General features: G+C 40.0%; 2 protein-coding genes across 5 annotated transcripts in view; one reads left to right on the forward strand and one right to left on the reverse strand.

Annotated features, from left to right (window-relative positions):
• LOC138021964 (N6-adenosine-methyltransferase non-catalytic subunit-like) overlaps nucleotides 1-3,383 on the forward strand; it is a 15,625-nt gene extending 12,242 nt beyond the window's left edge. The window contains exon 12 of the mRNA XM_068868986.1: nucleotides 2,408-3,383. Within this exon, the coding sequence (XP_068725087.1) occupies nucleotides 2,408-2,709 (302 nt within the window). The 3' untranslated portion in view covers nucleotides 2,710-3,383. The remainder of the gene's footprint in view (nucleotides 1-2,407) is intronic.
• Nucleotides 3,384-5,516: 2,133 nt separating this feature from the next.
• LOC138021965 (alpha-sarcoglycan-like) lies at nucleotides 5,517-21,627 on the reverse strand. 4 transcript variants are annotated; one of them, XM_068868988.1, is made up of 13 exons: nucleotides 21,466-21,627; nucleotides 21,283-21,342; nucleotides 20,542-20,655; nucleotides 20,171-20,319; nucleotides 19,967-20,039; nucleotides 18,073-18,265; nucleotides 17,131-17,263; nucleotides 13,292-13,509; nucleotides 12,089-12,115; nucleotides 11,067-11,207; nucleotides 9,724-9,863; nucleotides 8,947-9,006; nucleotides 5,517-6,227 (listed from the first exon to the last, which is right to left on the reverse strand). In XM_068868988.1, exons 2-12 carry the CDS (start codon nucleotides 21,308-21,310, stop codon nucleotides 8,987-8,989), a joined length of 1,236 nt encoding a protein of 411 aa, XP_068725089.1. In that variant the 5' UTR covers nucleotides 21,311-21,342; nucleotides 21,466-21,627; the 3' UTR covers nucleotides 5,517-6,227; nucleotides 8,947-8,986. The 4 variants fall into 4 exon arrangements, with proteins under 4 accessions (XP_068725089.1, XP_068725088.1, XP_068725090.1 ...); XM_068868987.1 differs by lacking the exon at nucleotides 8,947-9,006; XM_068868989.1 differs by lacking the exon at nucleotides 8,947-9,006 and having other exon boundaries at nucleotides 9,697-9,863.
• Nucleotides 21,628-21,634: the final 7 nt, after the last annotated feature.

The following is a 21,634-nucleotide window of genomic DNA, read 5'->3' on the forward strand; positions in this document are numbered from 1 at the left end:
CCTTTTGACCCCCCCCCACCCCCCCCCTGATCAATGTTGCTAGACGAAACAAAGCATGTCGAAGCTGGGCTTATCAACATTGCTTGTAGGGGGGAGGGGGATGGCAATGGCAAATATTGTGCAATATTGAGGACGTAGTGCGCAAAACAACCCCTGTTTTTAATATTCTCAACCCTTTTTGTCCAAGATTGTAGAATTACGTAGGTGGTTATTGAAAATTCTCTACGCTTATTGGTTGCACTTGAGGTGATTATAACGCGATAATTACCTAAGCGGTTTTTTTTCAAAATGGCGGCCGTCGTTTTGTCGAGGTGACAGACGAAGAAATTAATTGTTTTAAAGAAAATGCATATCTTTCAAATAATCACCAATGTAATTACCGTATTTAATCGAGTAAGTGCCCAACCTAGAATTAGCGCCCACCTCGAATAAGCGAATAAGCGATTTGAAGAGGGGCAACAGTTGTTGGTGGTGAGTCCTTTACCATGGTTTGCAGGGTTAATTCTCAGAGATAGCAGGGACCAAAAATAAGCGCCACTAAACAATCTCGCTTCATATAAGGTGGATTTCCACTGTCGCGTAAATTTTAAGGCCAAGCCAAACGATGGCAACATTTCAACGAAACATCTTGCAACATTGTTGCATGATGTTGCGACATGTGTTGAAAGGAGTGGCCATCAAACGCACGCAACATTTCCATCATTTTCAACGCAACATGTCAATGTTCGTGTGCCCCAGGCCCCTGGCGCATAAGAAGTGGACCTAACATGCATGCCTTAGCAATGTTGCGTGAACGTGGCCAAACGAGTACAACATCATGCAACATCCAAAGTGCTCCACGAAAAATTTGACCGTTTTTAAATTTGATCCAACATCATCCAACATGTTGCAACATCTCGCAACATATTGCAACAGGGTGGCCAAACGTATGCAACATGTTGTGCCCAACAATGTTGCAAAATGTTGCATTGAAATGTTGCGAGCGTTTAGCCAGGCCTTAAATTACGTAGGTTACGCACGTGAAATGGCCATTTCCGAGTTGCTGTTTGTCTCGGTTTCGAAGTGAGTCTTGGTGCTCAACTATTGAAAGGGAAATGAGTTTGATTTTCATAAGAATACGCAACTCATTTCCATTTGAATGGTTTTGCACCAGGACTCGCTTTGAAACTGAGACATCCAGCAACGTAAAAGTTGAGAGCGGTTCAACTTTTACGTTGAACGCAAGCCGTCCCCACTATTTCTTGTATTTTATTTACGCACGTTAAGGTAGTCAAATTCACGTGCTTTTACTCGACAGTGGAAATCCACCTTTAGGCGCTTGACGTCTTGATGCACACGAACGGCAACCGCTTATGTCTCGGCACTACTGCATTTACATTGCTAACTATCATTTCTCTCTTAGAGACGATTAGTTTAAAAATTTTCGGTGAACTTTCATAAATTTCTTTTCCGTTCTTTGCTGTGTAATATGACCGAATCGCAACTTGTCCAGAAAACGCGAGCACAAGAAAAGAAATTTTGGTTTTCTTACTATTTAGATCACCCTTACAACCATTCTCGTTCCGAGAGTCCGCTTTTATTTTGGGCAGAACCAAGAACACGGACTCTGGCCACAGCCACAAACACTCGCAGTTGCGGTAATAGTATAATGTTGTGACCGTTAATGACCGTTGTTGCTTTGAATTTCTGAGAATGCGCAGAAGAGCCGGGAGTCCGTGATTCGTGGCGCTGACCAAAACAAAAGCTGACTCTGGGGACGAGAATGCGTTCCTCCCTGAGGCCATTTCCGACTTCATGACTGCCTCCTCTTCAAAGCGAGTCTAAGTGCGAAGTTTTTCTTATGAAAATTAGTTTCCATTCATATTTAAAGAAGAACTAATTACCGTCACAAAAACTTCGCGCCAAGACTCGCTGTGAAGAGGAGGCAAGCATGAACTTGGAAATGGCCGATTCAGTTAGGGTTATGACTGGAATGGATACTCCAAAATAAGGTGAGACACTTGATTACGTGGCGATACCTGACAACATCAGTGTTGACCCCCTTTGGCAGATAAACAAGGCTCTGTTTAGGCGGAGAATAACTTCTGGATTAGGCACTGATCTCTACTGATTAGAATTTTATAGCGCTGACTCGGCATGGTTTGCTTTCATAAATTGTTCCGGTGACAGCATATTGAAACTTAGCAGAACTTTAGTAAGATCGTTTGGTACTTGATATACACAAAACTAAGTGTTTCGCCTTATTTTGGAGTATCCCTTCTGGTCACGACCTTTCAGTTAGTGGGAGTTTTCCGCATAGATGTCGCCGTCGTAGATCTTAACTAACCTTATCTACTGTAATCTCCGAAGGTAAAAAAGAAAAGTTACACGGTTTATTGATTCACAAATGTTTTTTCCTCTGTCCAAGGTTGGCTCTCTGTGGGACCGAGCTTATCAAGTTCGAATTTCTCGGCTGATTTGTACAGTTCCTACTTTTCCAGCGGATCTGAAGAACTTATTGTGGGTAGCACACAGGAAATCGAGACACTCCGACCAAAATCGCCCACAGGGAAACATAAAGGGGACGCTGGAGGGCGGGGAGGGGCTATCACTCCCAGCCGTGGTGGCCAAGGCCCCAGGGCGAGGGGTGGCGTCCGCGGGGGAATGATGCGAGGAAGTGGTTTTCCAGGGAAGGGAGGAAGAGGTTTCATTAGTTTCTCTGTTCGGTGAAAAGTGCGGTCGCAGCTACTACTCTAATGAAACTTGTTTACCCCACACATCTTTATTTTACTCCTTGTGTGCGACTGCCGTTGTCCGCTGCAAATCAGAAAAGCTGAAGTGAACAGAGAGATCCCGATGACCGCTGGCTGTTGCTTGTTATTAAACCCTGCAAAATTTCTTACTCTAACTTTTATATTTGAAGAACTTGTTCGATACTTGGGGAAAACAAGGGACCTCAGGCAATCGGCAAATGTCAGACATTAACTGTAAACGTATAATTCAGTTTATGATGTGAAAACGTGCGGTTTGGCTTGATTCCTCTGTACACGACAACCATTCAGACCCTTTCATGTATCCTCTGTTGTTCCATTTTTAGCGACAATGAAACTTTTTTTGCTAGAAAATGAATAAGACTGACTGAGGACAGCTATCTTCTAGCCTTTGCAATCTTTCCCATACAAGTATTCCAGACCGGCATTGCACTTGCCACAAGGTTAATAGCAGTCGGTGTACGAAACAGGAAAGGAAAAAGAACCAAAGGCAAATAAATGAATCCCACTCTTATATGGCCGTTTAGAATCAATTTACATCTACTTCCGATTTTAACTGTGAGTGATAGCAGTCACTGTAAATCAAATTATAGCGAGTGGGAAGGGCATTAAAATGAACTGGAAAAAACTAAGAGCGGTAACGTGTATTACATTCCAAGAAAACGACATTCGTAAGATATTTTTTATCTATATCTTTGAATAGGAAAACAAAACAAATATTAAACTTAGCCAACCGTGCCGTAGAATATGGCGTGCTGAATAAACAGGCCAATCTCTGCGCGTGTACTGAGGTCATCACTTCTTTCCATCCTTCAAACTGACATTTCCTTTTTTATTCAACTTATACGACGTACAGTCTACTTTAGACTTCAAATCTACTTCAACGAAACAAAGATTTTAAACAAGCTGAGAAGATTCACAATACGCGACCTTGCAGTTTCCGATATCCATTAGACTAACGAGACAACCTTCCGGAAAATCGATTTTTTTAGAGTATTGAAATAGCAGTACCCAGCAAAACAATTGAAAGTTAACCGTCTTCACCGGGGTTTTGAGACCTAAATACTGTAGATCAGCGCGGCATAGCTTAGAAACGCTATTTCTTGTTGAACTAAAGCTGTAATTCTGCCTGTTTTCATTCTTTTCAGAGCGGTAAGCTTGTCAATATTAACACGGGATATTGCGTCGTGTAATTGTTACGAAATGTTCAATGTCAGTTCGAGGGATGGAAATTAGTGTTAACCGTGTACTGAGACATACAATACAAACGCATTTAACGTCGGGTTAAGTAGAGACAAGCTCCCTCTAAAGAAAGTGGATTGGACGCGCTTCCGCGCCTGCTAAGGAAATGGGGTGTTTTCACGTGACGTCACGGCGGTCATGTTGGTTTCCCCAACTAATCCTCCGGGATTTGAGCTCTATTATCGTGCAAACGTTATCTTTTGTCTTGATGGAAAAGAAACACAAGACTACTGATCACGTGAGTGAAAACACTCTACAGCAAGAGTGAATTAGGTAAGAGTGTTGTTATGCATGGCTGGGCCCCCCAGCACAGTCACAAATTAGTCTATGTTTAGAATACCCGTTCAATTGTCATGTCCCTGAATAACATGGCAGAACACGTCACGCGTGATATGGCTTCTTCTGATTGGTTAAAATTGGCGGCCCTTTGTTTGTTTCACGCGCAAAGTGTAGCTAAAAATAACTCCATTTGTGCCTGTGCTGGGGCAAGACCGCAATGTTATAGATCAACTCTCTGATCTAATTTCACTCTTGCCTAAACTAATCTCTCTACCATTGGACCTGGAGATTTGGGAACGAGACGAAGGACACGGCTCGAAGAGAGCACACATGGGACACCGCTTACAGCCACTCTACTATAAGGTGCATGCGCGAACCTAGAGCATAGCTCCACAGACAGTTGTAATTTGCTGGAAGGGGACTTATGATACAGTAAACACACGCATATAAGAACACTTTTCAGGTTTAAGGTTGATCGTGTTCCTATTTGAGGGGAGCCTAGTGAGAAATCAGCCTGAAAGTGTTCTTAAAATGTTCTTAAAACTGGTTTCAGAAATACTTCAAATTGTCTATTTCTAGAGGTTTAATTAACATACAATGTTGTTTTGTAATAGCTTTTATAGTTTGTAATGGTCCTGAACACCATAGTACTTTGATATAAGTTACTATACTGTATTGTTTCCTTATCCTAATACCCTTTCCCTTTGTATTAAGAAAATGTTTTGTTTATCAGGCTGAATTTGTTCTTATTTATATGGTGCTTCATTGGCCAAATTTCAGCCTGATGTTCTTAATGCGCTTGTTCTTATATGCGGGTGTTTACTGTACTGGCTTTAGCCCCCCCACTTTTTTGGCTGATTAAATCACAATTTTTTTTTTTACTTTAGTAAACCAGGTCCGTCTTTTACAAAAAAAGTACATTACATTATTTTATGTCAAATATGCGGACCTCTTAGGAAACACAGCCTTATTATGATTTTACCATTTCGATCCAATTTAGTTTTTCGAGGGTGTTCTCGTACAGACACGGCCAGATGAGGCAGTTTGTCGTTAGTTTTAGATCCATTTCTAGCCATTTCAGAAGACTTTAATTTCAAATTTTCCCCGGGGGAACATGCCCCCGGACCCCCCTAGTTGGCTCACGCTATCGCGTTCGCATTAGCCCCCCCCCCCCCCCCCACTTGAAAATCCGCTCCGCGGGCCCTGTATTTTGCCTACACTACCAATAAGAAGCATACAACAGTATAGATGCAGGGGCCTAAGGGTCAGCAAAGACCTCATACGCCGGTTTATTGAAGGAAGACAAAATATATATAGCCCACCATTACTCATAGTACAGACATGTGTCTCCAGAGACGAACCAATTCACACTAAATTAGTGTGACACCGACGGATACGAAAACCCAAAAACACTTTGTGGCAAAAAGGGGAACATATACCTCCACCAACTGCGGTGCCGCTAAAACTCCGGGGGCTGAGTCACCAAAACGAATCATGAAAACTAACAAAACACACTTAAATCAAAGCTAAACTAAGGAGCGGAAATGCTGCTGACCTAGAATGGTTATCAAGTCGTAACAGCCTACTATATATATCAGACACTCATACCCATAATCCCTTTTGCGTGGCACCAATCCTACTGTCCGTGCCGGCAAAATGACTATTTCTGCCTATTACGCTCCGCTTCATTGTCAGAAATACTATTGCTTGACTCGTAAAACTGTAATGTAGCAAAAGCTAATCCCGGCTGAAAAGTGGTCGGAGTAGCCATTAATTTTACATCACACTTGCCCCTTCAATACTTCTTTTTTTTTTGCATAAGGCGCTATTTCTCCTGCATATACGTTAACGATTTCCAGTACTTATAAAGGTTAAATCCCGCGGGACATTATTTTTACAATCAATGTACATCGCCACTACTCATAAATGGAGGAGGCCGTTGGTACCTTGGTCTTTCTGAAAAATAAAAGGATTTAGACGTTAATTTCAAAGAAAATCGCTTCTGTTTGTTTCAACTGCAAGCCAGAATACATTGCTTAACGCAAAAACCACCGATCTGTGGAATGGGCCCAAATTACTGAGAAACTGCCCCGCCCACTTCAGTCGATCATTTTGATGAGCAGTAGCCAGCCATCTTTTGCCGTCAAGGTGTATCGGAACAACCACAGCAATGGAAAGATACATTTTCAAAATCATGAGTCCCGGGGGCAAATGGATAAAATTGTTCTTGTCCAGCGAAGACGTTGCAAGTGCAACCATGGACTCGCTGTTACTTCGAGTGCAAGAAAGGTTCCCTGGTCCGAAAAGTAACGTTGAACACAACACCTCTCAAGAATTTGAAGTATTATAAGCGAAATTGGGCGGGGCAGTGACTCAGTAGGGACCTTAAGACGACGACGGCTACGAAAACGATGTCTAAATATATTATTTCCTGTTACTGTAATAATTTTGCGATTGCTCTAAGTCGCTTGGCAAGGAGAATATGAATCCACATTGCAAGAATAAAATTGGTGAGAACGGTGTGGATATTTAGAGAGAAAATTGAAAATTGATCGTCAGGTGCCCTCGTCCTCCACATGACCTCAAATTTGATCATTTCACGTCGTTGTCAAGACCAGAACGGCAAAGAAATGTATGAAAATGTAAAACGCACGTGCAGAGCGCGCAGAACTATTGTTTTTGCTAATTAAACCTATGGCTATGTGGCGTTCTCGTAGCCGTCGTCGTCGTCCTTGCATAAGCTCCCTAGTAGTTCGAGCCCATTCCACAGATGGGCACCCTGCTAGCAGAGCCTTTCTTTTGCTTGCTCGATTTTGGCGTTCTCGAGAAAGGCTCTGCATGAATCGAGTAAGATCTTTATTGAATATGCGCTGCATGTTGCCAGGATACAGTCTCGAACCCAAGCCTAATATGCCAGATCTCGCCGCCATCTTGGTTTTTCATGGTACAGCGGGCTCAATTATAACCATCGGTTTTGTCACTGAAGGTACGCTCGCACTGGAATAACCGGTTTGACGAGAGAAAACAAGATTGACTAGTCCAGAAGCTCGGGCTGCGGCGGCTTCAAAGATTTGGAGGCGATTCGGACAGAGCCTACTTTTCTCCTCCTCAGTAAAGAAAAAGACAAAAGGAGGCTCTGCTCGCAGGGTGCAGATGGGTGGTTTTCGTAGTAATTCAGAAAAAATGATTTTCTATTCACTGAAGTGGAGGTGGCTGGTGGTGGTAATTAGCGGCTTGGTAAATGTCCACCTCTAGCTACTGACACTGACATTGAGATACTTTATCACAAAAAGATGATTTTTAACTCATTTATTCCTGCAGCGATTGCAATATTTTCGAGCACAAATCCCGCGCGAGTTGCTCGGAGGTAAATAGCAAAGGGTATTGAGAGTTCGAGTGGCCAATCAGAGCACGCCTTTGACGCTTTCCACCACAAGCACATCACCTTGAAGTGTGTAATTTGCAACTCTTTTCCTTTTGAACAAAGCTGGTTATTTTACGACACCAATTTTATGCCCAAATATGGACAAAAATAAGATTGAGGCTGCACGCGCGGGAAAAGGCACGAGCTACATTACATACAAATAAGGAAATATTTAACTCAAAAATACCCCAGATCTGAGCCAGAGTTAAACGCTTCGAGGTTGTGAGTTTCTGTACTTACTGATTAACAATTATTCACGGAAGGCGAGGTGAATAATTGTTTTAGTATAATTACATCTAGGTGATTATTTGAAAATTTTGCCTTTCCTTTAAAACAATTAATTTCGTCGTCTGTCACCTCGACTAAACGGCCTGCGGCCATTTTGAAAAACCTCTTAGGTGATTATCCTCACCTCAAGCACAACCAATCAGCGCAGAGGATTGTCAATAATCACGCATGTATTTATACTAACAACATAAAACGTACATAGGGTGGACACGCGAGGAGGAGGGGGGGGGGGGGGGGTCGAACCAAATTATGAAATCGTTTGAATGGTTTATATTTTGTTTAAGCTTGTTTAAGAGACAAGGTATGCCATGAGAACGTATGAATGGAAGTTAACCACGTACATGTACGTTGAAAGATGTGTTACATGTATATAGATTTAGCATCGAATTTACGGCAAATGTCAGGATGCTGTTTGTCGGCTACCAATGAATGACAATTCTCTTTTTTTTTTTTTAGATTGATAATATTCTGTATCAAACAGGCAAGCAATCTCCTTAAATCAAATTATTTTTGCCTAAACATAGGCGCAACGTTTGTCATTCGACGGTTTGACCTTTTGCCAGCTCGCAAAAAAACCGTTGAACCTTGTGCTAAAGAACTAGCGGAACATTTTCCTTTTGAGTGTTGACAATGTGCGAGCCATAGCTGCAAGTCATGCGAGTCACACAGTTATTAAAAGCTAACCGTTTTAAAATGGGTGCTTAGACTTAATAACAGTTTATCAGCGCTATTTGAAATGGGTGCTTAGACTTAAATGCGAAATTCGCCGTGGCTCGCATGACTCGCTGGCTCGCAGATTGTCCAGCCCCTTCCTTTTGGTATTCAACCACAGAGCTATATACTCCAATATCAAGTTAGATCTGTGATCTTTCTGTGAAATCTGTTTCCGCCAAGGGGCAAAAAGAAGGAAAACATGAGCCGCAATGTCCCGGAAATTAAAAGCAAAATTCTTTGTGAACTTACGATCTAAAATGGAGCGCAGAGGTGGAAAACAGGCAGAACATCACACCTGAAAGTGATGTCCTAAAACGCAAGCGTAACAAGAAATGAAATGTACGTGCTGTTGTGGTAAAGAACAAATCTTCTCCATTAAGCGTTACAGCCGTATTTTGCGGCAAAAAGATTAGCGTTTCATTATGGTTATTATGGATTAGCGTCGGGGTTAGTGACATTTAAGGCTTGCATTTCTGGGCAAACTGTAAGTACATGTTAAGGTATGCTTGTGAAGGGAATGACAAATGTAGTTCAGCTCGTAAACTGTGTTCTTCCAAATAGCTGCGAGTTTAGGCAACGGAAACGATTATGCCAGCGATGTTCTCTCTTCGATACAGAAGTTTCCTCTACAAGAAATAAGAATGCCAAGATGTACTACAAACAAAGTCTCCTTTACACATGTTGTCTTGGACGTCACTCAACGCTTTCAAAAGCATTGGGGGAGTGTGACGTCTCAATTAACACCTGGTGAAGGAAGCTTGAAAATGTCATGATAAGGTGTCTGTTGGGATCGCTCAAAGTCAGCTAACCTGAACATTTTTTTCCCAATGGTAATTTAGGACAAAAATCTACCGGGCACATAAACTATAGTTTACAAGTCTATTATATGAGTTTCTACGAGTTCAGTTTTTCGGCCCCTTTTAACCTCAGTTGATCCTGTAGCGTTATCCAGCCTGTTTTCCACTCCGCACAGCTTGATATCTAATAAAAAGAACTTACTCAAAAAGGTATCAAGCCGTCAGTCACCTTGAGCAGAGCCAGGGTAGTACTGGCTGTTTCCATTGGCTGATGACAAATTCACACCAGGTTGAGGTGGGAGGCGATAGGGAGGGGGTGCACCCCTGGGAGGCTCAGGCTGCTCTTCACGTTGGTCGGGAGGAGGAAACCTGAAGACAAAAAGCAAGGATAGGAATTTGTTTGACTACAAGTATGTTGGGTGGGGTGGGGTGAGAGGAGGAGCCCATCGCTAAATAGGATGGAAGGGGGGGGGGGGAGTAGTTTGCTTTAGCATACTTAAACAAATCCCGCCTTGAAGCATTTAAACTTAATGAACAACTGTCCAGATTCTGTCCCACCATGATAACCGATAGCAACCAGTATTTGTGGGACAGTCCCCCAAAAAACTGTGTTACTGTGGAAAATATATTATCGTTATTTACCAATCAAAGGAAGATTCTTTTCCAGCAAGCTGTAAATGTTTTTTTTCAGATTTTAGTTAAGATATTTTTTTGCTCAACAAAGATTAACCCTTGTGTAAAGAACAGGATTCTTCACGAAAAAGTTTCAAAACTATTAAAACTTAACCCATTGAGCCCTAACACCAGACAATTTTCCTTGGGGCCCGCATCCAGGGGCGTTTGAGGTGTCAATAGCTTAAATAATTAGTTAAATGGTATTGGTGCAAGGGGTAGCGCAGAGGTGATAGCACTCATCTCCCACCAATGTGGCCCGGGTTCGATTCCCAGACTCGGCATCATATGTGGGTTGAGTTTGTTGGTTCTCTACTCTGCACTGAGAGGTTTTCTCCGGTTACTCCGGTTTCCCCTCTCCTCAAAAAACCAACCTTTGACTTCATTTGCTTTCATTGCGAATTTCAGTTTACAGTGTCCCCAATTAGCGCTCCAGCGCTAGAACGACTAGACACTTAAATAAAGTTCCTTTCCTTTCCTTTCCTTATTTTCTCAAACGGGTACTCCGGTTTCCCCTCTCCTCAAAAACCAACCTTTGACTTGATTTGCGTTGATTGTTAATTTCACTTTACAGTGTCCCCAATTACAGTAGTGCTCCAGTGCTAAATCAACTAGACACTTAATAGAAGTTCCTTTTTTTTTTTTTTCAACAAATGGCATAAAACACTAAGCTTTAAGCACGAGAACAAGCATTTTTCAGCTGAACCTAGCCTGCTTTGCATAGAGTTTTATCGAATTTTACCAGATCCACACAGAAACCAATGTGAAAAAAAAATGGACTGTTCTTCTCTTGAACTTAACAAATTAAGAAACCGTTTACATTAAACTCTTCCAGTGCAAAACAGAAGTGTTTTTGTCCAGGATAACTAGCTATGAATAGTTGCTGGAAATACCACATACTGTTTATACGGGATTGAACTTTCTTTGGGTTGCCCAAGATCATGGGGAGGGCCTTCATGGGGCGTATCTCCATTCTGATGAGACAACTGGCGAAGACGGAAAGTAGCTCGCAAAATGGTGGCATGGTGCGATAATTGAGGTCTGGAAAGAGATTCTTACAAAAGGCAATCATAATATCAGTGAACAAGTAAATCATGTCTAAAGCACAAAAGAACAATAACATTATTATCAATACTTCTACAAATATAATATCTAGAATATAATAATGTCCAGTCTTAAAGAGTCTTAATTTCTGCTGATTATGTTGTACCTTACAAGAGCTGCCATGTGACTTTGCACACCATGTATGCACAGTTACACTGGGAAAATATTTGCTTCTTTTTTAAACAGATAATTAACATTTTGTCCCCTAAGGCTGATTACATGTAACACTTGAAATCTTGCCACAGTTCACTCAAAAATTACAATCCTTTTTAATCGATTAATAGAAAGTTCATGAGGAGAACAGCTTTTCATCAAAATTTCAATCTTGAAATAGCTTTCTAACCTTGTGAAATCCTTTTCAAAATACACACATGCAAGCCACCACCTTGGATTATATGTAATGTCATTGAGCTCAGCCTGAAGTTTTGCAGGAAGCTTGAACACAAAGCTGTCGGGATTCCTCTTGGTATTCCAGTCATGACTTTTTGTTCAGCAACATAAATTGCTCAAATAGGTTCAACAATGTTCATGTTGTTCACATTTCCGAGAGCAAAGGGATCAGATGAGCTCAATGACGTCACTTACAATCCAAGATGGCGGCCTGTACGTGTGTATTTTTAACAAGGATTTCACAAGGTTAGAAAACTATTTCAAAATAATTGAAATTTTGGTTGAAAACTGTTCTCCTCATGAACTTTCTATTAATCGCTCAAAAAAAGGATTGTCATTTTGGAGTGAACTTCTCCTTTAATAGAGTGCAAAAGCTAAAGTAATCCATCAAAAAATGATCATTGTTATTATCAGCACTGCACACAAACCTTGCAGTCTCAGCATCTCTCTTTGGCCTGGAAAAAAAGGAAAAGATAGCAGGTAGTGAGCACGAGGAGAGTTTTATGGCATTCAAGTGCTTGTAAATTACACAGTTGCTAAATGAAGGAAAAAAACCCCAGCCTTTTTGGATTTATTTTGATATATACACAAGATCACCAACTATGCACACTCATTTTCCTCTTCTCAAAAAAGTGGCAATAAATGTCATAACACAGGATTTTCTCATTACAATAAAAGACAAGGCAGTCAGTAACCAGAAGCCCATAGATGGATTCCAGAATTAATAAAATGCATTATTATAGCATTATACATGCTATCCATCAGCACTTCATTTATGCCAGTGGAGCTCCATTAGTAAGAAAATATGGTAACCCATCTGTGCGAGAAAATTTGGTTTTTGGTCACCGTACGACTGTACGACTGTCTACCCCTCCATGTATGCCAATGTAACCAGTATCACGTGACCATATTGCAGGCTCAAGTTTAGAGAATCAATACTTTGGAAACTTGTCTCCAGATAGTTTACAGCATACACCTTTGATATTGGCCGTCCATGTAATGGTCAATTGACACCCGTCAAAACAAGGTATCTGCTGATCAGTATCATGAGACCATATCATGGGCTCAAGGTTATTGGTCATCGAGGCAACCTTTTCTTATAAGTTGACCGCTGACCAGGGACTTGGTTTCAATTGGATCGCAGGCTCAAGCTAGGTTAACATTAGGTGCCCCTTTTACCACTGGTGGGAAACTGCATTATTTTAGTGCATGTGATCAACATTTCCCAAGGTACATGTATATTTCCTGTGGTAATGTCCATGGATGTGTCAAAAAGATCAGATGAAGCACCTATGACATTAAACATGGTAACTTTGGTAAGTTGAAAGGTGTTTTGATGCCCAAGGTTCAAGAGCCAATCACAATGCTGATGACATTGTGATTAAATTTCCTGCCCAATGAATTGCATGAGATTTTTTTTTACCTTGGGAATCTTAGTAACGTGTGACCACTGGTTAACACAGTATACTAAAACCCAAGTGTGAGGCACTGCAGGATAATTTACCGTGGGAAATGGCATTTACCATGGTGTGTGTAACCGCATCTATTGTAAGAATAAATAACCTGGGAGCTATGCTTTTAGGCTTGGCTAAATCTATATAATTCATTAGCTTCTACTTGAAAATGCTTACCTTCCTTCACGAAAACAAAACATGATGACAGCCAGGATAATAGCAATGATTAGGACAACTATGAGCGGAAGAATCAGTATCAAAAGAAAGTCATGTCCAAAGTCCCTTCTTGAAGAATCATACACGGGAGCAACATAGGTGGATTCATGAAATCCTTCCCCACTGTGTGCTGGCTTAGAGTCATTACTGGCACTGGCTGATGTTTGGCTCTTATCCATCTAGGACGCAAGCATAAGATTCTTTTTAAGTGGTGTAAGTTGGAAAGCTTAATTCACATGAAACCAAAAATTACTCAATCAATTTAAATCAAGGACATGAAAGGGTTACTTTCTAATGAAACTACATATGGTGCTGGTTTGTGAAACACACATAATTTGGTTTTATTTAAACAAGTTGATAATAACCTGTTTGGTTACTAACCAAGAGTGAGGGCCATACTGGGGAATGTTGGTACAGAAATGACCAAGGGCAAGTATTTCCCAGTACCGTCCCAAGCAAGTCAGGTTATTAATTAATAACTACTTTATTATATGGCATTGTTTCTTTGAGATATCGGACACTTCCTCTTGACGAATGTTCATAATCTTCGTCTTCCATCAGTGAATTTTTACTAATTTTTTTTTCTGTAGTGCTTAGCTTTATTGGGTACTCTTCTCGTAATATACAATATAAATTCATAATACAACAAAAGAAAAGCGAAAAAAAAAAGAAAGAAAGAAGCAAACCCCAAAAGGGCAGGTGCAGCAGGACTAACGTCCCATGTGAGGCACCACCCCTAGATTAAGACCTAGGATAAAATAAAATAAAACGAATACTCAAACATTCGCTTAGAAAATAAAATAAATTATGAGTGGCATGGGCCCGTAGGGACTAGTGTCCACATGCAGGGGTAATTGATTTCATATACTGTACCCCCAACAGGTGAGTGCTCATTAATTTGCAAACAAAAAGTTGAAAGGCAGTAGACAAGGAAAAACTGCTTGGACCATGCTACAACAAGTTGCAAAAATAGTGGAGACACTTCACCTTCTTGGGGCGTTATTAATTTCGCTATTATCTCTCACACTGCAGCCCCCCTCCCCCCCTTATCAGTGTTGCTAGCGAGACAAAAAAATGTTGGGAACTTAAGCAGTCAACATTGAAAGGGGGAGAGGGGAGAGGAAGTGGGAAAGGTTTAAATTCTAGATACGCCGAGTATTGGAAGTTAGAAAAGGTGTTTTTTAATAAAAGTGTCTCAACAATTTTGCAACTTGTTGTCTGAGTTGGTTGTCACTGTATTGGCGTACGGTCACTTTGTTTATTGGAACGGGAAGGCGTCTATCGTTTGCGTTTAATATGGTGTTTCCAAAAAAAAGGGTTTAATTCTCTGATCTGCTGTGAATGGAAAATGGCCAGCGATAAACTGGATTTTGGCGGGGTTTCGGTATGACGTAACTTGAAGGCATTTCAGTGCTTTCTGTGAGTCAAGTCGAACATACACTTAATTTGGTACACAAAAGGTGTGATTTCCATCCTTTCGCTTTTGAAAGTACGCTAGATATATCCTGGAACCGATTTCGAAATGTTTTTCCTTAAACACCTATATTTCGGTCGACACTTGACATCTAAAGCACGCGTAACTTGTACTTAATTATCTTTTTTTTACGAATGAGTAATTGACATAACCTCTCCTTTAAATGAGATCGCATGCCATTTAAAGGGAACAACCACTTTCCGAAAAATCAATTCTTAGCAAACATTGTTATACAAAGATACATTTTCATAGAAGTCCATTCGTAACATTACTTATTGCTTTCGGGCTAGTCTGCTGCCAGAGAAGGGATCGGTAACGCTTACTAGCAAGTCTTCTACTTGACGTGTCGGGTACAGGATAATTCCATGTTCTTTGGAATGACTGACTGAGCACAATGATCAAAAGAAAGCACCCGATTGTGTTAAATCCTTTGCGAGATTTGTTTTACAATGAGATACAAAAGTGAACAAATTTGTACCAGCTACACATTATGACATTTATATGAAACGGTCTACACGGTCTACCACAACTTTTCACTGAGAAAATAATATGATATCATATTTCTTGCTGTTGCGATGGTAGACCGTGCTTGGATGGTAGACCGTTGGTAAATGGAATAGACGATATGTACAGGATTTCTAACTGTGTGAGCTTTATTACGAATCACCTGGTAATCTATTGGATTGATTAGAAAAGAAAGTACTAGTTGAATTGTGCTGTTTCCTCGAAAATACGATTTTCAACTGTAACGCCACCATCCCGGTTGACGTCACCAAGAAACACAATAAATGGTATTGTGTTACATAATACGAGCCATGTGTAACTTTCGGAGAATCAGATCTGCAGTGCAAAAATACTTTGTTCGCTTTAGTATTTGGTACGGAGTCTTCGGTTAGCGGTGATAAGTCCAAACACTCGAAAATCGATGCTACCGTATGTCAATAATTAATATTCTTTCGTGTTTGGTACAATGTGCTTTGCACTTCGCATGCAAACTTCTGAAATGTTTCAGAGCTTATACGATATTTAATGGTTGTTTCTTTAGTTCCTGCTTTTCTACGTTGAAACGTTTCCCTATAGGATTCAAATCCCGAGTGGCAAAGTTATTGCAATCAATCAGACAACAAGTTGCAAAACTAGTGGAGACACTTCACCTTCTTGGGGCGTTATTAATTTCCCTATTATCTCTCACACTGCAGCCCCCCTCCCCCCCTTATCAGTGTTGCTAGCAAGACAAAAAATGTTGGGAACTTAAGCAGTCAACATTGAAAGGGGGAGAGGGGAGAGGAAGTGGGAAAGGTTTAAATTCTAGATATGCCGAGTATTGGAAGTTAGATAAGGTGTTTTTTAATGAAAGTGTCTCAACAATTTTGCAACTTGTTGCAGCTTACAAACATAGTTTCATAGTTTAAATATTCTGTTAAGTACAAGGCCTGAAAAGTTGATGTTTTGCAAAAAAGGGTGCGTAGATTAAAGGAGTTGCTTAGTCTTGTACAACCATGGAAAACAAAAGATACATAATTCTGAACATCTAAATTGGTACTACAGTAAAGGCATTTATAAAAAAAGATCTTAGGGCTTAGTCACACGTTCATCCCCTATGAACGTCTGCTGAAAGGAAAAAACACTTCCGTTTAAAGGCTGTTTTAATGCAGACTATTTAAAGAAACCAATCAGCATTGACTAATAATATTTTGCTGTGCATAGCCAATCACATGCCGCATAAGAATGCCATACAAAATAAGAGGTTACCCGAAACTGGAAAATGGCCTCTGATTGTTCTGTAATCCACAAAAGGAGGTGCTTTTTCATTTCAGCAGACGTTTGCGGGGGAGGACCCGTGACAAAGCCCTATGAACTTCTGCGTGGGAGGCTAGACTCTAACTGGAGAGCCTGCTCAAAGGCTTGGCTAGTCAGCTCCAATTACCGGTAGGACAAACTGATAAAGACCGCCACCCATTACTTTGAGGACTTAAAAAAACAATCTCAATGGATAAGTTGGTCTGCCTGTGGTCTTGTTATTATTTACCTTTCAGTCCTGAGAGTGACTAGAGACTAACAGATTTTACTCTGTCTAAAACTGCACAATTTTACTTGTCAATGGGGGAAGCTTCAGGAATCAATGGGTTGAACAGTAATATTTCCTGGTGGTCTTTGACCGTCAGACGAAAATTTGATGATCTGCACGGTCTCTAAAGCATGAGTTACTTCATCAACAGTTTCTTAATTAGGCATCTTTGGGGGTAGGGGCCTGTGAGATGGCTTCATACAACAATTAAGCAACCCTATGCAAATAACATCCCTAAAACTATAAAGTCTTGCATACCAATCTGAACTTGCACCAGTCAATGTCATATGGTGGAAATTGTTTGTTTGCCGGTTGACCCAGTCCAGAGCATCCTTGGTAATTCATTTTAAGAACTTCATAGGTGGACTCTCCACCGACTGTAATGTAGACACTGTTTCAAAAAAAGATGAAATGAACTTAATAAAAACAGATCATGTGCATTCATTTTAATTTACACATCTAGCCCAACACTGACAACAAACATTTCTTGAAACTTGGAAATTATTATTTGCCATTGCTTGGTAATTTTAAATCAGCACCCTGGGCACAAAGAAAGTGACCATTATCAAGCTCTTGGACAATTCACCAAACAAATGTTTAAATGCAAAAGAAGACTGAGTGTACAGCGGCAAACTAGGCCCTTCAACAATAACACAACAAGATCAGTTTACATTAAGTTCTTTTTATGAAACTGTTGTTCTTGGACCAGTCACTTCACATTCTAGGCAAAGAAAGAAACGATAACATTTCACCCTTATCCTAACATCATGGAAATTGATTATACATGTAAATACTTAGTCTAAAGGCACAATAGATACAATAATATTACAAGTTAAACAAAAAAGCTTAGCAAGAATGGAATCTGCTTTCAAGAGTATTTAAAGAAGGCTTGAGCTTTCAAATGAATAGCATTTCAAAAACCAAACAATCAAATTTGCTCTGGCACTTCCTACGAAATTTAAATTGGCTTGCTTTTAAAAGATTGCTACAGTACTTCTGTGAGACTCCATAAAACTTTCTCTGATCACCAATTTGAAATTCTTGTGCTCAGCAACACGCATTGGTGGAGGTGTCAGGTGGGGTACCCAACATAATCTGCATCACACAAACCACATGAAAAATTATAGACATTGCATTGCTGATTAACAATTCTGATTAACTCTCTTGGTTTAATTTCCCGTTCTACTACAAGCTTCTCACCCTTCCTTCTGTGGAGGAATTGGTACCCTCCCATCCCTGTCCAGTTTAGACTCCACTGATGTCACCTTAACTCCTCCGGCAGGCTGCCACAGTTTCTTTACTTTTTCAACAAAGCCCGCACTTTCTTGACCTTCAAGAAACTCATCAATACTACTGTTCCGTACAAGAAATTCTGCTTGATAGCGAGGAATTTCTACAGAGTTAAACACAAGACTACATTACCAAGCAAGAATGACAATAAACACTATTATTATACATTGGTGTCACAAGCTCAATTTTGATTGGCTATAAGCACGCAGCTAATTCTTGCTTGCTCTGTTTCTCTTACGTCATACCTACAGACAATAAATTTTATATATGTAGAATTGACGTCATACCTACAGACAATAGTTTTATGCATGCAGAAGTGACGTCACCTAACACACTAACGATCAGTTCGATCAGCTTTGTCATGGCGGAGCTCAGCTCAGGAATATGCATAATAAAACAATTATTGAATTCGGTTTTCTCATGTTAGCGATAATTATCAAGGCCTCAGTTTGTGTTATCCACCTCAGCCTTCGGCTTCAGCAGATAACACAAACATTGGCCTTGATAATTATCGCTAACAGGCTCAACCTCATCCAATAATTGTTAATTATGAGGTCATCTGAAAATCTGTGTTATTGTGACAACTTTTTAACGAAAGAAATTTGTGTAAACTAGAACTAAATTGGAATGAATGGCATTATCCCTTTTACCCCTGAAGAGGCCCCACTTAACAAGTAAAATCCTCTGCCGTTAGACAGTCAGCACAATCCATAAGTGGCCATTAATTTAAGGGAGGTCTAAAGGTTAATGTTAAGAGGGACAAAGCAAAGGAAAATTATTAGATTTTAAGAGGCAGGTAAGTTACTGTTTTTTAACAGAAGGCCTAAATTTAAAGACATTACAGTATTTTCTAGTTTTGAATTAAAATTTAAAACCCAGGTGCACTGTGTATTGTTTATTATTTCAAAGTACTCTTACTAAGGTTGACATCTTCATAATTTACTTTCAATCCCTTATCCTCAACAGTGCTACAAATCACAACACCTAAATTTAAGAAAGTCTGTCATCTACAGTGCTCCTACTAAACTGGTTAAGGTAAAGTAGCACACAAGCCAACTAGCCCATACAGCCAGAACTTATCCCCATTTCATCATAGCATGAAGCAACTGGGAGAATTATTACCCCCTCCCTGCCCCCTGAATGGGATGCTAGCCCACTGCAGGGTTACCCTCCCCGCAGTAGTATATTGCTGGTACCCATTCATACACCTGGGTGAAGAGTGACAGTGTGGAGTAAAGTCTCTTGTCTAAGAAAACAACATAATGGCAGACCTAGGCCTCAAACCAGCAACCTTTGGAATCAGAAGACTGGCACGCTAACCACCCCACCACCATGCATCAACGGCGGGGTAGTCCTAAACTAACTGGTTTCAAACAAAGCATTATCATTAACCAACATATATCTAAAGGTCTCCCTTGGCAACTTCTACAGCTCAGAATCAACACACAGCTAAATACATCTGGCTGTGGTACTGTGCTCCAACATCAAACATGGACTGTATAGCTGCTGCCAGAGGCACCTTATATGTATACTTTTGACCCAACGTCATGAGCTGCACCCTTCACAATTCAGTACCCAAGACTTCAAAGAGGGTGATTACCACAGCCACCTATTCTTTATCTTCATAGAATTCATTTCTTATTAACCCATTGACTCCTAGGCGTGAGATTTAATAGATTTTAAGTTCTGTCTAACATCAGATGATTTTACTCGTCAATGGGGTGGGAAAGGGAGGTGTTTAGGAGTCAATGAGTTGACAACCCCTACATCCATACAAATAACTATATGACCCCCTTTAACAAACCTTTAGTATTATCGACACTAATGACAATGTCTTGTCTTTCGGTCGAGTAGTCCTTTTTATTCCATGCTGTGATCTAAAAGCAAATTGAGAACAATGTAACTGCTAAGACCAAGGACTGATAAACCAAAATTATTGGTCATCGGGTGTTGACATAATTCTTGGTTTCGCTAAAAAAAAAATTTTTTTTTCAATAACTACACCCACCTCCAAAACAACTTGACTTGTAACATCTCTTCCTGGAGTGCCATATATAAAGGCTCTATCAGTTACCTCTCGTTGCTCAAGGCGTAACCACGGGGGCAGATCTGGAGAGCCCAACTTTGAGGCAATAAATTTAACTTCTGATTGGCCAGCTAATGGAATAAGGAAAAAAACCTGACTACTCAGCAATCCTTTGCCTTTCACAGGGATAACATTGTGACTCTCCAATAAGGCAAACATTCACTTTAAAATCAAGCAATTCTAATGGTAAGACTTGGGAATACACAATAGTCAATACCCTGTAATCCAAGGGAAAATGATAACTAGGGAAGACATACAGTATTTTAGCTATTTAGATCACCAGCAAAACTTACAGTCACTTGGAAAAAAGTTAGAGACAGAGAGCTCTTTTTGAAGAAATATTCCAGTAGTTGCATTGGCGGTGATATTAGCTTCACTGCTTAACTGAATGCAACAAAAGAGAAAGCCTGCAAAGAAGATATTGACAAAATAATTCTCCACTGAACAATATTGATAATTAGAATTAAGTATTACATTTTGATATAGATGAACTATAATGAAAAGCCTTTGTTTATTTTAGATATTGTTCGTGAAGTTTCCATTTAAAATTTTATGAAAGGTACATGTTATTTTGAAAGGCACTTCTTGTTTAATTAAGGGATCTGTAATGTAGGTCTCACTATATTTGCCACAATGTTGCATTATTCTTTAACATAAGCCAATGAGCAGAACTCATCCAGAGAGAAAATTACATGTTTTTCATTTCTGCCTCCCGACTGGAACAATGATTTACTGAACTAATTTACAGCAAATTTGATTAATATCCATATCCAGGGATTATAAAATTATGAAAATTCAGGTTAATTCAATTTTCAACTTGTATCACAAGCTTAAAAAGAGCAAGGAGTTGAACTGCTAATTGCTAAAGTACTGTGAAGTTAACGCAAGAGTAAACATTCAAGCAGAAGTAAAATACAGGTGGGAAATTCATAACTCAGCATAAGTTACTCTTGGGCTGCCAAGAAGGTAACATTACACAAAGTGAAGAATATACCAAATATTTAATTTAATTTTTCATCCGTAATCAGTCTTACCGAACAAGATTAAAATCTTCAAAGTCATTTCACCTCAATCCAAACAGCTTCTTAGAGAATCTAAACACAGAGACGAACGCCCTTCAGAAAGATAGGTAGGTTTTAATACACTCAACAGCGCTGACACCAACACTCGACACAACTTCAGAATTTTTTAGCATAACAGAGGGAAAAACTATTTACCTTTTGTACAAAATAGTCCGAAATCGTCTTGATGGTCGTCAATGAGTGGCAAATATACATAAAATTTTCTGCGTGCTAAATTAAAGTAGGAAATTGATATCACATGCCAACAGAGAAAAGTTATGCATGACTTGAATTGTTTGAGCGGGCGTTTAGGTGGGTGATTATA

Source organism: Montipora capricornis, chromosome 10 (assembly GCF_036669925.1).
Source record: "Montipora capricornis isolate CH-2021 chromosome 10, ASM3666992v2, whole genome shotgun sequence".
NCBI lineage: Eukaryota > Metazoa > Cnidaria > Anthozoa > Scleractinia > Acroporidae > Montipora > Montipora capricornis.

Excerpts from the sequence above, each read along its gene's own strand:
- LOC138021965 (XM_068868987.1), bottom strand. The coding sequence starts at position 21,310 with ATGACTTTGAAGATTTTAATCTTGTTCG. Across the intron at positions 20,656-21,282 it reads GAAGATTTTAATCTTGTTCG|GCTTTCTCTTTTGTTGCATT; the intron begins GTAAGACTGATT and ends TCTTCTTTGCAG. Across the intron at positions 6,228-9,723 it reads CTACCCTGGCTCTGCTCAAG|AAAGACCAAGGTACCAACGG; the intron begins GTGACTGACGGC and ends TTTATTTTTCAG.